This window comes from Corvus cornix, chromosome 14, assembly GCF_000738735.6.
Source record: "Corvus cornix cornix isolate S_Up_H32 chromosome 14, ASM73873v5, whole genome shotgun sequence".
In the NCBI taxonomy this organism is placed as follows: domain Eukaryota; kingdom Metazoa; phylum Chordata; class Aves; order Passeriformes; family Corvidae; genus Corvus; species Corvus cornix.
The window spans coordinates 15,073,038-15,095,113 of NC_046344.1; the positions used below are offsets into that span (position 1 = coordinate 15,073,038).

The 22,076-nt window shown below is 60.2% G+C and overlaps 2 protein-coding genes across 2 annotated transcripts in view; one reads left to right on the plus strand and one right to left on the minus strand.

Moving 5' to 3' along the window:
* The window catches only part of PPL (periplakin), a 27,618-nt gene extending 13,784 nt beyond the window's left edge, over window positions 1-13,834 (minus strand). Inside the window, 9 exon segments of the mRNA XM_039560655.1 lie at window positions 256-351; window positions 861-968; window positions 1,385-1,546; window positions 1,667-1,708; window positions 2,005-2,130; window positions 2,645-2,765; window positions 3,209-3,363; window positions 3,990-4,089; window positions 13,709-13,834. Of these exon segments, the coding sequence (XP_039416589.1) occupies window positions 256-351; window positions 861-968; window positions 1,385-1,546; window positions 1,667-1,708; window positions 2,005-2,130; window positions 2,645-2,765; window positions 3,209-3,363; window positions 3,990-4,089; window positions 13,709-13,770 (972 nt within the window). The 5' untranslated portion in view covers window positions 13,771-13,834.
* Window positions 13,835-21,607: 7,773 nt separating this feature from the next.
* The window catches only part of LOC104684927 (syntaxin-binding protein 4-like), a 47,593-nt gene continuing 47,124 nt past the window's right edge, over window positions 21,608-22,076 (plus strand). The window contains exon 1 of the mRNA XM_039560550.1: window positions 21,608-21,775. Coding sequence (XP_039416484.1) covers window positions 21,708-21,775 — 68 coding nt within the window. The 5' untranslated portion in view covers window positions 21,608-21,707. The remainder of the gene's footprint in view (window positions 21,776-22,076) is intronic.

Below are 22,076 nucleotides of genomic sequence, written 5' to 3' on the forward strand. Positions count from 1 at the left end.
GAAGCTTTCTGCAAGTCATGCTTTGGCCAAGCACTCACTGACCTTTGGTGCCTGAGCAATTGTGACTCGTGTTCTATCAGCTCAAGGTGTTCTCCTAGCCATAAAAATCCTGGGTTTAGAGCACTCCAGTCCTGGTTTTAGGACCTCTTCTACCCAATTTCCAGAACAGCAGGAATTTTTGTATTCTAGGATCTCCTGCAACCCAGCACCTGCTCTCTAGGCTCCAACAACTCGCTGCCCCCGGGGATGTGGTACCTTGTGGAAGTCCTCCATGAACTTCAGGTGGCTCTCCTCGCAGATCAGCAGGTTCAGGTACTCCTTCCAGTCGGCGTGCACGGCCTCGATGTGAGCCTGCAACGCAGGGTGGGAGGGGGACATCAGCAGGACCCCCGTGGCAGGGGCAGTCCTGAACTGGTCACCAGGAAGTCCCAGTTGCCATCCTGAGTGAGCAGCTCTTTGGCTGCCTCTGGAGCCACCCAGATGCTCTCAAGGGGAATCTAGGATGGGAATACCCAAGGCTGGGATGATCCCATGGGAACATAGGCTGTGTGGAGGTGGCAAATCCTTGTGGCCATCCTCCCAACCAAACAGGGAAGGGTTCCACCATAATTCATCCTCTCTAGGTGGGCACAGGGTAATTGCCACAGGAATGAGGAAGATGGGAAGAGCTCCTTAGGTTTATCTTCGCTCCTCCAGTGGTGTTTACACATCTGCAGGTGAAGGAGGCTTTTTCCCCCTTGGCATCTCAGGAACTAAAGTCACGAGTGGTGTTGGCAGCGGGTCCCACTCTGGAGAATGGCTGGGTGAGTCCCCCAAGCTCCAGGATGGGTGGGGAGCTGGGACCCATCCCTGGTGCTCACCTCGATGGCGTTCTTCCCGGGGTGGTTCTGGGCCAGCAGCTGATCCCCATCAGCGTGCAGCTTGTTGATCGCCTCCTCCTTCTCCTCCAGCTTCCGGTGGATGAAGTTCTGGATGGGGAGAGGTGAGATATTGATCCCCACGCAAAGGGAGGAGACCCTGGCTGCAGTCTGAGGCTGAGCAGCTCCACAAGACAAAGTGTGGTGCTCCCCCACTGCAGCTTTCACTTTTCCTTCCCTTGCAGATGTTGCTAAAGATGTGACTCCTGCCGAGCCAGCGCTGAGATAAGGGACAGGAGGCTGAGGGCGCCGTCATGCCTCGTTATCTTTGGCAGAAGTAAGAATTAACCTCACTATCCCTGTGCTATCAGCTGGACATCTCAAAGCCCTTCATGATGGGCTGGGAGAGACTGAGGCATGGGGGAAGGAACATTTCCTGCCCTCATCCAGCTCCCCTGGCCCCGTGCCCAGCTCCCTTTTGCCCGGCACCAGCCGGAGCGGGGCCAGGCTGCCGGGAGCGCACGGACCTCGTACTGGCGGCGCCGGCTGGGGTAGTCCAGGTTGTGGTCGCTCCAGTCATAATGGGTCCTGTCCTTGGCCTGCTGATCCAGCCAGTAGAGCTTGTTGGTGCAGCGCTGCATGTAGTCCTGCAGCGAGTTCAGGTCCTGCTGCCGCTGCTGGGAGCCGGCCTGCACAGGGGCACAGGGAGAGCTCAGCCCAAAGCTCCTCTCTGTGGGTCCCCCAGGGGTGCCCAGCCACCCAGGACCCCTCCAGGGGGGTTCTTCCCCCAGGACCCCAGAGGCTCTTACCAGCAGCTTCTGGTATCTGGCTTGGAAGTCGCTCATGGTTTCCTGGGGAGAAGCAAGGCAAGGGTTAGGAGCGGTGTCTGGAGAGCAGTGGTCTGACAGGGGCTCGAGGGTGCAGAGGGATGTGGGTTTAGGCTGGAAGGGGATGTGGGTTTATGGGATTTGCCTCATTGTAAAGCCAGAGCCGGTGTGTGATGGTGAGCTCTGAGGCTGGATCTGGGCACCCACCCAAACCTGCTCCGGGCTGCAGCAGCCTGGATGGTGTGACACCCTCCCCTTCATCCACAGCTTGGGGCAGGGCTGACCCTGCAGGGCAGCAGGAGCGGGGCAGGAGAGCTGACCTTGCTGCCTTCCTTGACGATGTGTGGCCCGATGGCCATGACCTCGTTGTGGAAGATGTTGTGCTCTTCTACTTGGCTGTTGACCAGCGGCAGGTCAGTCCCAAAGCCTTTGCTGCTCAACGCGTCCTGGGGCACACAGGAGTTGGGGTTAGCACTGGGGGAATGGGGGGGAGGCTGCTGACCCCTAGGAAACTCCTCCTGGAGGCGGCTGTGGAGCTGGGCTGGGATGGGCTCTGGGGTCTGCAGTGTACGGATGCCCCAGGAGCACGTAGGTGAAATCGGCTGTGCTGGAGGGCAGCCATGGGAAAAGCAGTTTGGGGGGTTTAACCCTTCTCTGGCTGGAAGTGGGAGTGGGATAAAATAAAAAATAAGGGCTGTGGAGTAGAGCCTAAAGCAGGTGGTGACTGGGGATGCTGAGGCCAGGACCGGTGCCACCTTGAGCACTGACTCCTGGTGCCACAGCCCCTGGCCTTGTCCCATCACCTCTGCCCCTCCCCTGCCACGCCGCTGTTTGCTGCTCCCACCCAGTACGGAGCTGCCCAGAAGTTTCCCAAGAGCCAGTTTCTCCACAGGAGCTGCAGGAGTTCCCGCCCAGCTGGTGCTACTGGCCAGGCAGTGACACTGGTGGCCCCCTTGGTACCTGTTTCTCCTCGATCACTGTTGACCAGTTGACCTGGGGCTCGATGTGCTGCAGGGGGAAGTTGTAGATCTGGTCGTGTTTCACACGCAGGTTTGCCACTCGCTCCTTCAGCTGCCGGATGCTGCAGGAAGGCAAAGGTGAGGGTGGGATGCAGGATGTGGGCATGGGCTGGCATTAGCGTTGGTGGGTGTAGGTGATCCTCTGCCAGGCCCCCGTGGATGGTGGGCTGTCCTTAGGCTGGCAGCAGCTGGGCTGTGCAGTGGCTGGGCAGGGAGAGGGCAGAGGATCCTGTGCTCTGTCCTCTGCCAGGGGCTGTTCCATGGCTGTGAGCCCAGGGCAGGACCTGGGGCAGAGCGTGGGGCTCAGCGGGCAGGTGCCACCCTGCCACGCTGCCATCATCTCGCACTCTGTGTGCCCAGGACGGTGGGGGTCACACACCCTAATGGGAGTTGGGATGCAGAGGAGCCTGTGGTGACCCCCCCACTGCAGGCAGCAGCTGAGCAAGGCCCCTGGAGAGGCCTCCCCCTCGTCCAAGGGCTCTGGGGACAGGTGGGTGGCACTCACTCTTCTGTGATCATGTCCCCCTGGGGGTGCTTCATGTGCCGGGCCACGGCCGCGTCCCCATCCAGCACGTAGAGCAGCTTGTCGGACTCGGAGAGTTTCTGTGCCGTCAGCTCCTTGTACTGCGCCAGCTGGCACGCCTTGATCTTGTGCAGGTCCTGCGCCACGGGGACACGAGGAAGGGTCACACAAGTGGTGTCCAAGAGGTCATCCCACCCCGCTCTCCCTTGGCACTGCAGATGGGCAGGAGCTCTGCTGTCTCCCATCCCCCTGGGATGTATTTGACTTTCCCCTCTCCTATCTCAGGATCCTGGAATGGCTTGGGTTGGAAGGGACCTTAAAGACCATCCAGCTCCAACTCCCTCGCCACAGGCAGGGACACCTTCCACTCGATGAGGTTGCTCCCAGTCCCATCCGAGCTGGCCTGCTGAGGAAGGGCTGGGGAGCTGCATCACCCTGGCACGCATCCTTTGGGAAGGGGAGATGGTTCAGGCCTCTCCTCCTCCATCCCAGCTCCCTGCTGGGATGCACATCCCCACTCTGCACAGTACTACCCCCCTGCGTAGGGGCGAGTTTTGGGGCCCTGTTACACCCTCCCACCCTCTTCCCACGAGCGGGGGGACCCCACCATCCCACCTTGCACCCATCACAGGGCTGGGCAGCCACCCACACGGGCATAGGAGAGGAGGGGAGGCCCCAGAAGTGCCAAGGGCTGCGGCAGGAGGCAGAGGGGAGACAGGGCTGCTGGGAGGAGCCTGCGAATGCAGGACCGTGCCTCGCTTACATTTTGCATTCGGGAGTCGGTCTCCACGATGTTTTTCTCCACCTGGTCAGCATTTTTCTGCAGGCGCTCGATGAGCTCGGTCAGCTCTTTGCTGGAGATGCTGGGGAGAGAAAGGGGGGCTCGCCACCCCCCAAAGCCGGCCACAGTTCCCGGGGTGCCCGCGGGGTGCCGTGACCCCGGGGGTGGCCGGGGGCCAGCCGAGCCTGCCAGGCACTGCAGCTGCGGGTGACTCACTGCTGCCTTCCCAACACTTTCCAAAATACTCGGCCGCTGGCCCAGGACGGGGTGGGGGGTGAGGGACGTGGTATCTCCCACGGGTGGAAATGGGAGTGATGCCCGAGCCTCCCTCGGCTTCGGAGCAAGGAAGAGAAGAGCTGTTTGCAGGGACAGGGAGAGAATCGCAGAATGTGCTCAGCTGGAAGGGACTCACAAGGATCAGCAACTCCTGGCCCTGCACAGACACCCCAACAACCCCACCCTGGGCCTGAGAAGGGGGGTCCAGTGTGGAAAGAGAGGAGCTGGAGCAGCAGAGAGGCCCTGGCCCCCCATGCCCACAGGGCAGGTGGCCCCTTTGAGGCTGTTGCCCGCGGGCAGCCCCTGCCTGCAGCCCTGCTGTGCCCCTCCGTTCCGTGCTCGGGGCTTCCTCCTCTGCAAGGAGTTATTCACGCTTTAAACCCAGGACAGGGCTGGGATCACACACGTTGCATCTCTTTCAGTGCTTTCTCCCATGCTGGGCACTGGTTTTGCTCCCAGGCTGACACTGGCCAGGCTGGCAGGGTGCAGGGCCAACCCAAATATTCCCATCCAAGTGCAGGGACGGCGGAGCTGGAGCAGAGGCAGAACAACCCGTGACGCGGCTTCTGCATTGCTGGGCTTATTTTAAACATTTCATCTCCTTGCTGTTCCTTTGGCTGCAAGGAGAGGCTGCAGCGTGCCAGGGCCAGCTCCAGGGGCCGTGTGCCAGGCAGTGCCCACAGCTCTCCCACCTCTGACCAGAGGCAGGAGCAGGGTGTGCTCCCCAGATCCCTGCAGCCAGAGGGAGCTGAGGCTGCTGGCGAGGCTGGGGTGTCCCAGCTGTGCTGCTTTGCCATCTGGGCTTAAACCAAGGGCTGGCTCAGTCCAGTCCCAACCACCTCAATATGAGCCTTAATGACCTCGTTATGTGGTGGCAGAATGAATCTTTATATAGCACTTGGAAGTGTCACCTGCTGCTGGAGCAGCTGGAGAGGAGGAGCGGGGCTGGCTGGGGACAGCAGGGCTGCCTGGGGGAGCACCAGCATCCCAGCAGTGCTGGCTCGTGGCACAGAGAGTTCCTGCACCCACAGGTGGAACCATGGAATTGTAAGGGTTGGAAAAGCCCTCTGAGTTTATCGAATCCAACCATTCCCCAGCACTGCCAAGGCCACCACTGACCCCAAGTGCCACATCCACACGGCTTTTAAATCCCCCCAGGGATGGTGACCCCAGCACTGCCCTGGGCAGCTGTGCCAGTGCCTGACCACCCTTCCCATGAAGGAATTTTCCCAATATCCAACCTAAACCTCCCCTGGCCCAGCCTGAGGCCGTTCCCTCTCCTCCTGTCCCTGTTCCCTGGCAGCAGAGCCCGACCCCCCCCGGCTGCCCCCTCCTGTCAGGGACTTGTGCAGAGCCACAAGGTCCCCCCTGAGCCTCCTTTGCTCCAGGCTGAGCCCCTTTCCCAGCTCCCTCAGCCCCTTCCCCAGTTCCTTCCCTTCTCTGGACATGCTCCAGCCCCTCAGTGTTGTGAGGGCCCAGAACTGACCCCAGGATTGGAGCTGCAGCTCCCCCAGGACTCTGGTGCTGAGTTTCAGGAGCTGTTCCTGCCTGCCCCATGTGCTGCCGCTTCAGTGCAGCAGAACAAACCAAACCCCAGCTCTGGGCTTGTTCCTCCCTACCTCAAACCTGCCCCAGGCTACAGGAGCCTTGTGGCATCCAACAGCTCCAGGAAAGTTCACACTTCCCTGGGAAGTTCTGGTATGAGCATGGTTTACACTGATTTTTTTCTTTTTATAGAAGCTGCATCATCAGGATGGTACTCGGAGGTTTGTGCCCGTCACTGTGCCTGCTGCTTGCCTGGCACCTCCTGCATCAGCAGCAATGAACCCGGTGGGCATTCCTGGGCAGAGGAGCCAAGGAAGGGGTCGTTGGGAGTCGTGGTTGCAAGAATTCCAAGAATGATTCTCATTCTGTGTTCAATAATCACGGCTGGAGGGTGCAGGGTGCACTGGGAGATGGGATGTGGGTGGCTGGGTCCTGCTCCAACAGTAGAAGCAGCTCCTCAAAATCCACTTTGGGGTTTCTTCCAACCTTCATCATCCCACAGAAACCAGGGCAAATGTCAGATGGAATCAGTGGTTTGGAGCGGGTGACTGAAACGTGCTGCGCGTGTTTGGGTGGCTTCGGGTGATGGTTGCTCAGAGCTGGCATCTCCTGCATCCTGGCAGAGCTTGCGGCCACCAAGGAGCCTTCCTCGCCTCCCACCTGGGAACTGGAGGCCACCTGAGCTCCAGGAGGAGGGTGGGAGAGGCTCATTATCCAGGTGGGAGCTTGGGATGCTTCGCTGTGAGAGGTGGGAGCTGGACTGGCACCGAACTGGGCAAGAGCTGGAAGCTCTAGCTGGCTTCTCTCCTTGTGCCCTACCTTGGTCTCAGTGACTCCAGCAAGTCCAAGAATGGATCTTCAGGGTTTCAGTGGATCTACAGCATGGATGGAAAACCCATCCCAAAACTCAGAAGAAGTCTGGGGTGTTTCTAGTTCTAGATTTGACTGAAACCTCTAAATTGTAGGGAGGAAATGAAGCTAAGCCAGGAATTTTTTAAATCTGTGGCTGTGGTTCACAGCTGTTACTGGTGACCTGGTCTGGCAGAGCTGAGCCTGGAGCCTCGGCCGAGCCTTTGTGCTCACTTTGCATCAGCAGCACTGATCTCAGGTGCTGGGAGCAGCGAGTGCAACAGCCCAGCCCTGACCCCTCCCTCAGGTACCGGCTGTGCCGGGCCGCTGTGGGATGGGGATGTTGTGTCCAGGCAAGGAGGAGCCCCTCATGCCCTTCTCCCTGCTCCTCTCTGAGGCTGGAGCCACAAGCTCTCCTCAGCCCTGTCGTCACCTGTGCCCTTCCCAAGGCGGGGGTGCTGCCCCTGGACGCCCCTCCCCACCTCCCGCCCTCAATGACTCCGGGAACCCAGGGCCAGGGCAGAGCCACCCCCCAGCCCCGTGGCACCCAGAGACAGTGACATCCCTTCTCCATCACTGCAGGGGCTGGGAGCAGGTGAGGGGGATGGGAGGGCAGAGAATGGCAGTTCCCTGTGTTGGTTTGCCCGGTAAGCCAGAAACTGCTGCTCCCGTGTGCGGTATCTGGGTGACCAGGGAGAAGAAACGCAGCCTCGCTCAGAGCAAGCAAGGACATGCTGGGGTGTGATCTGGGCATGGCTCGGCCCTCCTGACGCACACCAGAGAAGCTGTTTGCTCTCTCCACCTCTGTGGTTTATGTGAGAGTCACCAGCCGAGGCTTTGGGACAGGGAACTCTCATAAAAACTCCCCATGGGAGCTGCATCTCAAACCTGCAGTGTCAGGGAGCTGCTCCCGTGCACCCCATCCTGCCCTGAGCAGGGAGCATGGTGTGTGCTCTGCTCATCCCACTGCTGCTGGGAATGCAGGGATAACAGGTGTGCAGGAATAAAGAGACAAAGCAGAGAGAATGGGAACCTCTCGTGTGAGCTCTCTCTCATTTGTGTATCTATTTCTCCACACTCGTCACTTTGGTGCCACTTCATCAACCAGCTTGGACATCCCTGACGTGAGAACGTCAGCCCTGTTAATCACCCACCTGTCGCCTCCACAGCTGGGTCTGTGTGGATAAACCGGAGGAGGAGCACAGTCCCTGCATCCAGCTGGATGTCACACAGGGAACGCTGAAACCTGGCTGAAATCTCCATGCCAGGGGATGGAGGAGTTTGGCTTCCCTGTGCCCTTCATCTGCTGTGAGGGGGAAGATGCTGAGTGCCAGGCCAAGGGGGAATGGCTTCCCAGTGCCAGAGGGCAGGGTTAGATGGGATATTGGGAAGGAATTGTTCCCTGGGAGGGTGGGCAGGCCCTGGCACAGGGTGCCCAGAGCAGCTGTGGCTGCCCCTGGATCCCTGGAAGTGTCCAAGGCCGGGCTGGACATTGGGGCTTGGAGCAGCCTGGGACGGTGGAAGGTGTCCCTGCCATGGCAGGGGGTGGGATGAGATGAGCTTGAAGCTCCCTTCCCACCCAACCCATTCCATGACTCTGTGCAGGAGAAGCACAAATGGATGGGCAGAGCAGTCAGGAAGCCTTGGCTGTCCCAGGAAAGGCATGTGGATGGGATTGATGGGACGTGGCTCTTTTGGGAAGCTGCTGGGAAGAGCCATGGATGCATCCAGGCTTTGGAGCAGAGCTGCTGGCAGGGTAAGACAAAGGGAAACCAGGGCCAAAAAACAGGCTGGGGGGGATGGCTGGAGCATGGAGCAGAGCCGGGGAGGGAGAAGGGCAGGATTTGGCCAGAGCCCAGCTGGGATGGGCAGCACACACGAGGCTGAGCAGAGCCAGGAGCGAAGGTGCCCAGGGCACGGCCCCTGCGAGGCTGCAGCAGAGGGGGGAAATGCAGAGCTGCTCTGCTGGAATAGATAAGGCTTTGTTTGAGAGATGAAAAAAAAAAAAAAAATTAATAAAAGCCTGGAAAAACTGGCTTTGCCATTTCTGGAGAAGTTTAACATTCTCTGGTCAGGAAGGAAAAAATGATCTCTCTCATGGAAAGCCGTGCTCCGCAGATGAGTTGTTTTTTGTCAATGCCATTGCCTGGCTGGGGTGAAGGACCCCAGGTCATTCCCATGGGGAATGGGAGGGGTTTTTGGGGTTTCTCCCAGCTGGGGGGCCAGGAGGAAGCAGCTGCTCTGTGGCAGACAGCACTTCATCCATGTACCCCAATTCTGACCTCAGGACCTTTGTTTCAGAGGGGTTCGGGTATTTCTTAAGGCTTAGGGGGGTTTTTTAGGGTTCAGGTTTTTCTTTCTTAGGGTTTTGTTTTCTTAGGGTTTTGGTGATTTTTCTTAGTACTTTAGTTGTGATTTGTTGGGGTTTTTTATTAAGAGAGGTTCTCAACAGGCAAATACGATGATAATTATTGTGACATGAAAACTTTGCTGCTGAAAACCAGATTTTTTTTCCTCTATTCCTTTTTCTTTCTCTTTTCCCATTAGGCTGCACCCTCACTGGTAAGAGCAGTTTTTGGAGCAAACCTCCCCAAGATCAGTATCTCCAGGATGTCCAAAGGTCTTGTGCTTGCTGGCAAGTGGTAGAAAATGCCTTTGATTTCTCAAGTTTCCTTTTTCCAGACCAGGAGGCTGTTTCCTTAATCCCTCCAAGGGAGGATGTTCAGACACTCCTGAAGTTTTGACTGCTCCAGCTGACCGAGGCCCCTGGGAAGGCTCCTGCTGGGAGCTTGTGCCATGAACCCAATCCTTGCTGGGAGGATAATGGCAAGGGCTCTGTCCTGCTCAGGGATGCTGCTCTCCTGTCAGGAAGCCTTCCCATCCCAGAGGCTTCTCCTGGTGGGATGGCTTGGCCAGGGACAGGGGAGTTGGTTGAGGATGGGGTCTGAGCACGGATCCTGGTCCTGCTCACTGCATGCCACCACTGGGATGGACAATCAGCACACCAGGCAGTGGCCACCCACTGCTGCTCTCAATTCCATCCCCATTCAATGTCCATTTATACAGATTGCATTAAAAAACTCTCCCATGTCAACCCTGCTGCTGGAGGCCAGACTTTAGGAGGGATTAATCCTCCAGAAGGCCCCAGAAGAGAGCTATAAACATCCTTAAAGCTCCCCAAGCCACAGCTCCCCCTGCATGAAATTCTCTCATGCTGCTTTTCATGACACTGGAGTGGAACTGTGGCAGGATAGAGGGCACAAGGGCTGGGCTCTGGCTACAGTAATTCAGGTGTGGGAGAGATTAGGATCTGGCTGAAAACTCAGGGCAGAGTTCTGTCAGGCTGCCCACGTCAGGGTGTAGCTGGACAGCAGGCTTGCTGTGCTCAGCCCAGCCTGTTCCAGCTGCATTTATCTTCCCTCAGAGGAATGGTGATATTTTATTGTAATGTGCATGGAAATGAGAGCAGAAGTCGGGCGAGCGATGGGAGGCTCGCTCCGCCCTCAGCACAGAGCAGCTCCTGACTCACCTGCTGTCTGGGCCTCCTGCTGACTCCAGCCCTCCCAAACAGCCTCTGGAAATGGGTGCCAGCCCTGCAGGCAGAGCTGGCCCAGCTGCCTGCACCCCTCTCACATGGGCAGTGACACCGGTAAGGGTCTCTGGGGCTGGGAGCGCTCCTGGGTGGGTGCTCTCACCCCGAGGACCCTGAGGATGAACAGCTTTCCTGCTGGCAGGAGGGAGAGTTTCAGCAGCAGCTGTGAAGGCTGGACTGGTTTTTATAATGAAATTATCAAATGGTTTGAATTAGATAGGCAGGGACACCTTCCACTGGCCCAGGCTGCTCCAAGCCCCATCCAGCCTGGCCTTGGACACTGCCAGGGATCCAGGGGCAGCCCCAGCTGCTCTGGGCACCCTGTGCCAGAGCCTCACCACCCTCACTGTTTTCTACCTGCCAAACCTGGACTATCCAAAGAAGAAGCCCACCTCCTGTTTTCTAAGCATGGCAAGTGTTTGAGGAAGATGATGTGGAAGGAGGCTGATGATTTTCCCCCACACTGTGGCTCTGTTCAAGGCTCGTGCCTTCCCTTGCAGGGACACACATCCATGTAACAGCTCCGTGGGCAGGGCTGAACTCCCAGGGCCTTATGGCACTGGGGTGAGAGCAGAATAAAGCAACCAAGTGCATGAGACAGAAGAAATGTCACCATCATCCTCCAGGATCCCCAGCCAAGGCAGGGAGTGCCCAGGGCTGGATGGGGATGGCTACTGAGCCTGGAGCCCACGAGCCCAGGCAGACCACAGAGCTGCAGCAGATACTCCTAAGGAGAGACTTGGAGCCTGGTGCTGCTGGATGGGAGGTTGAGGGTCCCTTTGGGTTGGGACAGGGTGGCTGTCACATCCAGGGGGACAAAGAGTTGTTCATGGGGAGATTGCAGCACCTGGCTTGGGTGCCAGTGCTGCTCATCGAGATGTTCCCATCCTGGGCAGGCTTTGTCCGAGGCTGAGGAAGCCACCAAGGCTCCCATGGCTCCTTTCCAGGCACTGTCCTGCTGCCGGCTGATGTTCCCCGGGCAGCCCCTGCCTCACTCAGCTGAGCTCGTGGCCCTGGCTCCCGGGGCTGGCAGGACACGCTCCAGTGCCCCTCGCTCTTGCCAAACCGGTGCTGGGTTCTTGCCCTGTCCCTCGGTGCTCTGGAAGCTCCGTCACGGGCAGCGCCCTGGCACCGAGCCCTGCCCAAGGTGCAGCCCCTGCAGCCCCGCGGGGCGCAGGATGAGGCCGGGCTCACGCGGTGTCGAAATCTCGGTCCCTGCTGACGGCGGGGGCGGGGGGTTGATTTTAGGAGTGTTGCTCTGTTTTCCTGGTAGCAGAGCTGGGCGGGAGCCGCCTGGGAGCCTGGCAGTGCCTGGAGCAGGGGACGGGGCAGGAGCTCCTCGCTTCTTCGCAATCCTCCTCCGGCAAGTTGCTCAACCGGTCGGGCACCGGCTTCCCCATCTTGATGGTGGGGCTGTTTCCACACGGTGGGGGAGTGTTCCCTGGATTCACAGATGTTTGTAAACTCCAAGGCAGGAATTAACAAATTGGGGCTAATAAGCACAGCTCTCCCCGAGGTGTGCACGGACAGCCGGGGCGCGGGGAGGGAGGGAGGGAGGCCCCGGGCACAGCCCTGCGCGGCTTCCTCAGCCATCACCAGCCAGAAAAACAGAGGTTTCAGCCTGGCCCGCAGCCTCCGGAGGTGCTTTGGCACCTGCCCAGGGCCGCTGGGCTCCAGGCAGGGCGGCGGAGGGAAGCTTCTTCCTTCCTGAGCCCGTCCGCCGGCGGGTGGCGAGAGCACGGGGCACGCAGGGCTGGCAGCGCTCGGAGCGCAGCGTGGGGACCCCGGCCACAGCCCCAGGGTGGGCACCCCGCACACAGCAGGTCTGTCTCCTCCTGCTTCACAGCATCCTGATGCTCTCGGAGTCCTGCGCTGCCAGCCCAGGTGCGGGGTTTGTCACTTCGAGCCGCCCACCAACACCCCCGAAGCTCAGAAATGCGCCTGGGTATTGGCACCATCCTTCACCCAAGGGAACGCCGGGGCCATCAGGGAGGTGCGGAGCCTCAGAGGGCTCCGTGCCACCCCCGTCTCCTCCTGCCTGCCCTGCCCGGGGCAGGATCTGGCAGCAGAGCGTGCCCCGGGCTTTGGGAGCTGGAGCCTGGGCGGCCCTGCCGAGCCAGCCGGGCTGCCGGGGGAACCTTGCCCAGGGCTGGAGCTGGAGCCTCAGCCCCAACAGAGGGAGCTCAGCAAATCCCCTGTACCAGGGCAGCAGCGGGCAGAGCCTCCCCTGGCGGGGAGCACCCTCCCACCGCCACAGCCCCGCTCCCGTGGGCAGGGAGCAGCCCGGGGCTCCCTGCTTGGAAAATGTCGGCGCCTTCTGGGCTGACCGGTCCCTTTCTGGGTCGTCGGAGGCGCCTCAGCCCCGCACCAGCTCCCCAGTTTCCTTCCCAAAGGAGCATTTTTGGGAGTAGGGCGGCTGCTCAGAGTGCACCAGCCAGGAGTGGTGTGATGGGGAGGAATGGAAGGGGATAAACAAGCCACATGCTTGGATCTTGAATCCTTGAATTACTCAGAATCCTGGAGCACTCCACATGCTCCAGAGCCCCTGCAGCTCCTCTGGGAAACACAGCACACGCTTCTGAATCCCAACAACCACCTCTTTGGAAAAACATCCCAGTGCAGGCAGGGGCTGGGGACTGTCCACCGTCCAGCCCCGAGAGGCTGAGCCTTCCTGGGGAGGGATTTTTACTTCGTTTCCCTTTTATCAGTGACCTTTCACGGGGCACATTCAACGCGCTGCTTCTTTTTTTTTTTTTTTTTTCCCCAACAACCAGTACAACCGAAACGCGTCCCCACCCCATCAGAGAGAGCCGAGGAAACGACGATGGACCAAATCCTTGGTCCTGAGGGAACAGGGGCGAAGGAGGAGAACAACCAGACTATTTTTCCCTAAGATCTAACCCAGCACACACCTGGGAAGCGAAGGAACCTGCTCGCTGGAGCTGCTGCTACTGCGATGGGAGGGGAACGGGGAGAAACAACCTCTGTGCCCGCACCCAGCCCAGGAGATGCGGACCCAGCTCGTGGAGGAGCTGACACTTCGGGTGGGCAAACATCCGAGTTCCCACATGTCAGGGGCTTTACCACCACTCAGAGGGTGCCCACACCTCGAGGATGTCACACTTCAGGGCTCCTCATCTCGGGAATGCCCACTCCTCGGCGGGGTGCCCACTCCTCGGGGGGTGCCCACGCCTCGGCTGATGCCCACACCTCCAGGGGTACCCACTCCGTGGGAGGCGCCGACAATTCGGGGTTCCACACCTCGGGGGGTTCTCACACTTCGAGGATTCCCACACCTCGGGAGATTCCCACTCCTCGGGCGGGATCAGCTCCGCCAAGCCCGGCGAGGAGTGAGGGGGATGCTGCGGGACGGGATCCCTGGGATGACGGCTCCGCTCGTCCCGGGAGGAGCGGGACTGCCCGGGGCCGGGTCACTCACCTCTTCTTCTGCACGGAGGGGCTGTATTTCCCTTTGTTGCGTTTCCTGAAGAGCGAGTGCATCGCGTCCCCGCACGGCGCCCGCCGCGCTCCTCCTGCCCGTCCCCGTCCCCGCCGCCGCCCGCAGCCTCTGCGCCGCCACCGGGCCGGGCCCCGCCGGGAGGCGGGACGGGGCTGCACCGCCTCTGCCTCCTCCTGCCTCCTCCTGCCTCCTCCTCCTGCCTCCTGCCCGTTGCTGCCCCGCCCGCCCCTCCCCACTCCGCAGCATCCTCCCCTGGCCTTGGTGCAGCCCCGCTCTCCCGGCTCCAGCCCTGCCTGAAAGGCGCCCCCGGCAGGGCTGGACCCCCTCCCAGATGTGCAGGGTCAACCTGACACCCCCCAGGAGTCAGGGCACGGGTGGGGAGCGGCTCGAGGGGTCCCTGGGCTCAGCGGGGCTGCGCTGGGCACAGAGGGGAAATCACGGGGGTGGCTGCGGCTCCTCCCGGGTGGTCTCGGGTGAGCGGTGCTCGGCGCATCGCTGCTCCTTCCAGGTGCATCGGCACTGCTGGGACACCTCCAGTCCTTGGGACAGTTCTGGGCCCCTCACAAGACAGACCCTGAGGGGCTGGAGCATGTCCAGGGAAGGGAACGGAGCTGGGGAAGGGGCTGGAGCACCAGGAGAGGCTGAGGGAGCTGGGAAAGGGGCTCAGCCTGGAGCAAAGGAGGCTCAGGGGGGACCTTGTGGCTCTGCACAAGTCCCTGACAGGAGGGGGCAGCCGGGGGGGTCGGGCTCTGCTCGCAGGGAACAGGGACAGGAGGAGAGGGAACGGCCTCAGGCTGGGCCAGGGGAGGTTTAGGTTGGATATTGGGGAAATTCCTTCATGGGAAGGGTGGTCAGGCACTGGCACAGCTGCCCAGGGCAGTGGTGGAGTCACCATCCCTTGGGAGGATTCAAAAGCCGTGTGGATGTGGCACTTGGGGACAGGGGTCAGTGGCAAATATGATGGTGCTGAGGGAGTGGCTGGACTTGATCTTACAGACCTAAACCTAAATTTAGGTTGCAGATCTAAACCTAAGTTTAGATCTTACAGAACTAAACCTGACCTAAAGGACCCCATAAGGCACTGAGACGCCTCCCCCAGGCCCCCCGCAGCCTAAGAGGTTTTGCTCACACATGCACACAGCAGTCAGCAATTAGGACCAGCTCTGGCCTTTTTATCCTGGGATTTTGTGCCCATGCAGGATTAAAGCCCTGATTGTAGCTTCCCCACCAGCCCCAAATCCTCTGCTGATTTTCGTTCCGTGGGCAAGTCAGTGCAGGCTGTGACCTATTGATCCCGATCCCGTGCGTGTGCCGGATCTCCTGTGCTCTGGGGCGCCCTTAAAGAGCGCAGAGCCCTCCGGCCGGCCGGACACTCCTGCCTGGGTCCGGCTGCGCCTGCCTGGGGCACGGGGAGGCTGCGGGTCCCGGCAGCGACAGCGCAAGGCAAGTGTGTGTGTGTGTGTGTGTGTGTGTGTGTGTGTCTGTCTGTCTGTCTGTCTGTCTGTGTGCGTGCGTCTGTCTGCGTGTTCCTGTGTGTCTTTCTCTGTGTGTGTTTGTGGGGCCTCCTCCTCCATCCCGGTTGCCGTGGTTTGTCCTCCTGGCTACCTCCAGGGGGTGAGAGGCAGTTTCCCTGCAGGAGCTGAGCCTGCTGAAGGCTCTGTGGCACTGGCCACGCTGCCTGGCTTTGCCATTCCCTTCTGGGTGATCAGGAGCCAGCTGAGCCATGAGGCTGGAACCCACAGGCAGTGCCCCACAGAGCCTTGAACCCACTCAGGGCCAGGCTGTCACCCCCCCAAAACAGCAGCACTTTGTGTGCCCGTGGCCTCATCCAGCCAAGCACCTTGGAGCCTTTGGCGAGCGGGGATGGATTTAAAACACTCCCAGGAGGGCAAGGTTGTGCTGAAGGAGGATCTGGGCAGGGTCCTGCTGGGATTGAGTCCCATGGGGTGTAACTCGGACCCTGTTGGCGGCTGGGGCTGCTGGTGTGAGGCTGGAGCAGCCCATCAGTGGCAGAGCTCCCACAGCAGCCCCAAACAGCCAGAACCAGGGCTGGGGCCCGACCCCGCTCTGGCTGGGGCCGTTCCTGGGCTCTCCCTGTTACCAGCTGTGGTACCAGCTCCATTTTAGCTATAACTCAGGGTGTGGCTTTGTCTTCATGGTGCCCAGCTTCCATTCTTACTTCCAAATCGATTGTGAGAATCCCCAGGTAGGAACCGTTCTCCTGATCCCCAAGAGCCGTGGATCCCTGTGGGCTGGCAGTGCCTGCAGCCTGGCACGCTCCCTGCTGTGGCCACGCATCAGTGCCAGGCTCCTGCCCATGCTGAGGAGCAGACCAACGCTCCCATACTTTTTTTGGGAGGAGGATTTTGCAGATGCTGTGGTTCCTTCAGAGGCTGGGAGCATCCCCATGCAACCTGCCCAGGCAGCACCTGCATCCCCATCCTCCCTCTGATCCTGGGGGGGTTGAGGAGGGAGAAACTCAGCCTGACTGCTTTTATTTCTTTATTCAGCACTAGAAGCACTTTCTGGTTTTTTGAATCCCCCCTAGTCTCTTGCAGCAACATGTTCTGGATGCTCAAAGGACCGGTTGCTCCTCTTCCAGCTTCCAGAACCATCCCAGAGCTGCCCTCCTTAAACCCTGTGTGGAGGTGAGCAGAGGTTTAGGGATGAAATGCCTCTGCCTACCAGAGGGGTTTGCTTTCCATCTCCTCCTGCGCCAGTTCTGCAGCCTTAATCCTCCTATCTCCCCGCATCTCTGGCGTGGCTCATTTTTGTGTGCAAATGCCCTTGAGAGCAGCAAAATTGCAGCTGCTGGGTGAAACACCAGGCGGAGAGAAACTGCGGCATAGTGGAAAACTCTGTCTTATGTAAACTGCCCAGGTATTCTGCCTTTACCTTGGCTCGGGATCAGAGGCACTGCACAAAGCCTCTGTACACAGGGTGCTTTTGGGGACCTGGGGGCCTGTGGTTTGGGGGTGCTGGCAGCTCTCGTTGAGGCTCTGGTGCCTGCCCAAAGCACCACACAACCCGTGCTGAGGTTCCCTCCTTGGCTGGGGTCTGCCAGGGTTGGGTTTGTGGCATTTATTTTGCAAATGAGCCTTTTGGTGGCTTTACTGATGCAGCTGGTCCCTTGCTGTGCTCCGTGCCCTCCCATCTCCTGCTGCTGCCAGGCCTGGCGCACCCTGTGCCGGTATCCAGACCCGGTGCCACCAGCTCCTTGGAGCCTCTTGAGCGTGGAGCAGTAGAGCTGTGCTGCCAGCCAGGAGCCCCCCGTGCCCAGGGAGCTGCCAGGCAGGTGTGGGCCCCACTGCGGGGCAGCAGGGGGCTCGTGGGAGGATTCCGAGCCCCAGGGTGCTGCACTGCACCGGGACCCCCACCCAGATGTGTTCTCTTGGCTCCTTTCCAGCCCTCAAAACACCCACAGAGCTCCTTCCACGGGGCCGAGCACCTCGACAGAGGCAGCAATGTGGCAATATTGACTTAACCTGGGTGAGAATCTCTTGAGCTGCTGCTGCTGCGGGAGTGGAGCGGGAGAGGAGCACGTTTTATACAACGAGATGACATTTTCCTGGCAAGCCCTTCTGTGGCATCCCACACCCTGCTCCACCCTGCGCCAGCCCCAGCACCCCGGCCGAGGCTGACCCTGCTGCTCCGGGGGTCTCGTTCCCTGCTGACACCTGTGCCGTGGGCTTGGCCATCCCCCTGTGTCCCACCATCCCACCCCACGCAGCCCATTCTGATTCGGGATGGCACCAGGGCTGGGTGGGTGAAGCCAGCAGCGGGGTGGTGGCATCTCCTTCCCTGCGAGCCCCAAAAGGCACCGTGGCAGTGCCGAGGGGTTGTGGGGACCCATCGGAACAGAGGAGCCAGGCATGGAGATGATCAGCCCTGGCAGCTGTTCAGCAATGTTCCTCAATGAAGAATTCTTGGATTTGACTTCTGATGGAGGGGGGTTGAGGCAAAACAACTCGAAAATCTCTTCCAAAAGCTCGACGGAACACAAACAGCAGCAGATGAGCCAAAACCTCATTTATTTTCTGGGTGGGACTTTCTGACAGCCCCTGGAGGGCCCAGCTGAGCTGCTCGCCCCCATGGCAGGGGTTTGGGGTGGGAAGGGAGTTCCTGCTCGCAAGGCAGGAAAGCAGGGCACTGAAACACCTCCGTGCCGCCGCTTCCTCCCGGCGGCTCCCACGTGCGCAGGAATGCAGCCGTGCTCGTTCCTAACTGGTCCTGTGCCGGGCGAAACCTCCCCCAGCTCCGTTTAGGGCTCGTTTTGCTCTGAAATCAGCAGCCAGCCCACAGCCCCTGCCAGCCCCGATGGCTTTAGATGGGTCTGGTGGGATGTGGTGGCTCAAAGGACCGAGCTCAGGGTTCCTCGAACTGTAAGAAGTAAATAGAATAAAACAAGTGCATCGCTCCTGATGCTGAAGGATGGGAAAGCTCCTGTCCCAGCAGGGAAGTGGCTTTTTCTGCTGCACTTGCTGCTTTGAGCCCAAGTGCCATGAAGGGAGTTAATATTGAACAAACACCAAGCGAAAGCGGGTGCAGGCAGCCAAGCAAAACAAAGGCTGAGAGAGGCCGGTGCTCTGACTCATTTGGCATGAAAATGCAGCATGGAATAAATTGGGTTTGGCTCTTCCTCATCCTCCCGGCACAGTGCAGAGCAGAAGAGCTGTGGGTGGCTTTGGGGTGCTGGTGCACACAGCAGGCACTGGGGAGGCATGGGGACATCTGCACCAAGCTGAGGGGTGGCCAGGGGGGACACATCCATCCTGGAAGGTCCGTCCTGTGTCCCCAGCCATGACTCTTGGAATGGCACTGAACACCGTACAGCTGGGCTGGATTTTGAGATCATGATGTGCATCCGAGACAGCAGCATCTTCTCTTGGTCCTTATTCTCCTGTCTCATGAAGAGATGGGGTCCCAGATCCCCAGTGGGGACACACGGGTGTCATCATCATCATAGAATCATCACAGTGTGGTTTGGGTTGGAAGGGACTTAAAGTTCATCTAATTCCCCCCTGCCAAGGGCAGGGACATCTCCCACTAGACCAGGTTGCCCCAAGCCCCGTCCAGCCTGGCCCTGGACATTTCCAGGGGTATCCAGCTCCTCTGGTGTCCCCTCTGCCCCTCAGCGGCATGATGCTGCAGCCCTGAGCACCCGTGGTCCTGACTGGGACGTCCCACGGCTGGGACCTCTCTGTCACAGTCCCCCAGAACACATCGAGAGGAAGAAAAAGGTCAGGGCTTCACTGCAGGCTTTGGCCTGTGATGTAAAGACTGCGAATTTCCGGGGTGTAATGTTTGCATCTCTATAAATACGCAGCTGGAGCGCACCCAGGGGCAGCTGCCTGTGATGGGCGAGGGAGATAATGCCCCGCTTCCGCCAGCGCGGAAACTCGCGGGGGGAAAGGGCACGGCAGCACCTGGCCCCGCAGCACGTCGCCGTGATTCACCGCAGAGCCCGCCTCGGGGGATGCTGTGACCCCCAGGGCTGTGGGCAAGAGCGGGACACATCCACGGGGTGAGCCGGCAGGCTCCCGGCAGCTGCAGGGAGGGCGGTGGAAATGATGCCCCGGTGCCCCGCCTGCCTCAGCAGAGCTGGACCAGGGGCACCGGGGCTGGCTCCGGGCGGCCCCGCCGTCCCCGCGGCTGCTGGGTGCTGTCCTGCCCCAGAGCGGGGTGACACTGCCTTAGACAATCCCGACTGGTGAGACTGGGAGAGGCCGGCCCAGCCCTGAGCCGGCCGCGGCTCCCGGCACCCCGCGCCCGCCCGCTCCCCGCGGTTTCGGCAAACCCAGCGCCCGTCCTCTCCCGGCGGCACAAACCAGTCCCGGGGCTCACACCCAGCACCGCCCGGGCCCGCGTTGCGACAGCCCTGGGAGCGGGCGGCTCTCCCCACACCAGCACCCCTCGGGATCGCTGGGCTGGGAAGGGCGTGCACCCCAAAAGCACCCCAAAAGCACCTGGTGTGCCCCGATGGATGGGGGTCCTGGGCTGGGGTGCTTTGCAGGGCTGGCCCCTAAAGCAGAGCTGCACCCTAAAGGGGGATCGGGACAAGGTGCTGGCGGCTGTCCTGGGCGGAGGGCTGTGCCTCCTCAGGGGACCTGTCACCAGGCTGGGAGGCGACAGGTGGAAAGGGTTTTGGCACCGGCACATCCTGCACAGTCACTCGCAAAGGATGCCGAGAGGGACCAGCCTTAATTCCCCCCCTCCTCCCGGCAGCAGCGCCTTGGGGCAGCACCCCGGGCACGGCCCGGCCTCCGGGGCGGCTGCCCGGGCCCTCCCTGCTCTTCGTCACAGCGCGGGTGACAGGGGCTGGGGCGGCTGCGCTCACCCCAGGGATCGAGGTGTCCCGATTCGTGCCACATGGGTGCTCTGGCTGGACATGCCACCAGCCGCCACTGAGTTCCCAACCCTGCCAGGCCCAACACCCGTGGGGTGCCCCGGCTCAGGGCTGGGGAGCAGTGGCTGGACAGACAGGTCACCACCGCCTCTGCTGTTCAGTGTTTTCCTCAGCCGGTCCCCAAGTGTCCCATCCTGAGGGAATGACATGAAGCTGTGCCAGGGAAGGTTTAGGTTGGATATCAGGGAAAGGTTCTTCCCCCAGAGGGTGCTGGGCACTGCCCAGGCTCCCCAGGCAATGGGCACGGCCCCGAGGCTGCCAGAGCTCCAGGAGTGTTTGGACAGCGCTGCCAGGGATGCCCAGGGTGGGGTTGTTGGGGTGTCTGTGCAGGGCTGGGAGTTGGACTGGATAATCCCAATGGACCCTTCCCACTCAGGATATTCCATGATTTTATGTGCCAGCATTACCTGGGGCTGGGGGGAGCGATGAACACAGGAGCTGGCCCTGGTGAGGCTGGTGGCTTTCCCAGGCCATGCCAGACACAGACAGATGCATTTCATAATCCCCAGGTCTCACCTAATCCCCAGGTCCCGGCCAGCCCCGGCTGCTGCCCTGGGTTCCTGGCTGATGGGGAGAGGGAGAAATCAAACACACAAAATGCGGTGGGTTGGTGCTCATTTGGGACTTTTCCGTTGCCCCAAGTCAGGGACCTGTCTGTCCATCCTGCTGTCCGTCCATCCCACCCACAGCTGGATGTGGGCAAACATGACTGGGCCGGCTGTGGCCTCCTTGCTCTGGGATAATTCACATTCCAGGATAATACCCCACTCCAAACAGTTTCCATCGGCCCACCAGCGCTCACTCCCAGGGCTTTCCTAACAGACTAAAGGATAATTTGGTTGCTGGGGTAGGATCAGAAAACCTTAAAGAGGGGGGGAAAATACCCAAATGCAAGAATTGTGCCCCATATTAAATAATATATTTATCTATAATATAAATTATATATGTATATAAATAATATATATATATAGATATATAAATAATATTTAAAAAAATGATCCTGCAGTGGCCAGGAAAGAGAGGAGCTCTGAGTGCTGCCACAGCCCAGGCTTAGTGCAGGTCAGAGACGCCAACAATTGTCTTTAAAGTGGCAGGTTAACCATGGATTATAACCACCATTAGTGATTATAACCATCATTAGCAGCCACTGCAAGTGCAGGGTGAAGGGGGAGCTCTCTGGTAGGAGGGCGAAGGGGTCCTTGTGCCAAAACAAATGCTCAGTTTACTGAATGGGGCCGTGGTGGATAGGGAGAGCGGTGGCACACGGCGATGGGACGCTTTGCTGGCTGCCGTGGGGGTCCCGTGGTGGCCGTGGCTCCCAGCCCAGGGGTGGCTCGGCCCCGCTGGTTGGAATCAGGCGCACTGCAGGGTCCGCGGCCCCTAAACCCGGCAGGGTTTAGCTGGGGGGCCGGCAGAGGGGCGATCACATGCTTGCCCGCCCGGGATTAGCTGCAGCCGCTGCGGCGGGGAGCCGTGCCAGGGAGCCGTGCCGGGCAGCCCTGCCAGCCGCTGGCACCCCGAGCCCATGGCCCCGGGCAGCAGGCAGCCCTGAGGGGGGACCGGCGGTCCCAGATGATGTCCTACCTGCAGCCCCCTGGCCGAGCCCTGGAGCGCTTCGATGGGCTTTCCCTCATTTACTGGTAAGCGGGCCGGGATGCCGCCGCACCGGGAGGGACACGGGCATCCCTCGGAGCCTGGGATCCGTTCTCCAGGGATGGATGGCGTTCGGGAGGATGCGCTCGGTGACCCCGCGGCTTTTGGCGGGGTTTGATTCGGCTCATTTTGGGGCAGGGTCTGGTGGGGGTCCCACAGCACCTCCAGGAGCAGCGCATAGGTGAGGCCGGTATCGGCCAGGGGTGGGAAAGGGGATTTATTTTCCAGGCAGCAACTGGGGAAGCACCTACAGCCTCTGCGAGCAGTTGTGGGTGCTCCTGCTGCAGT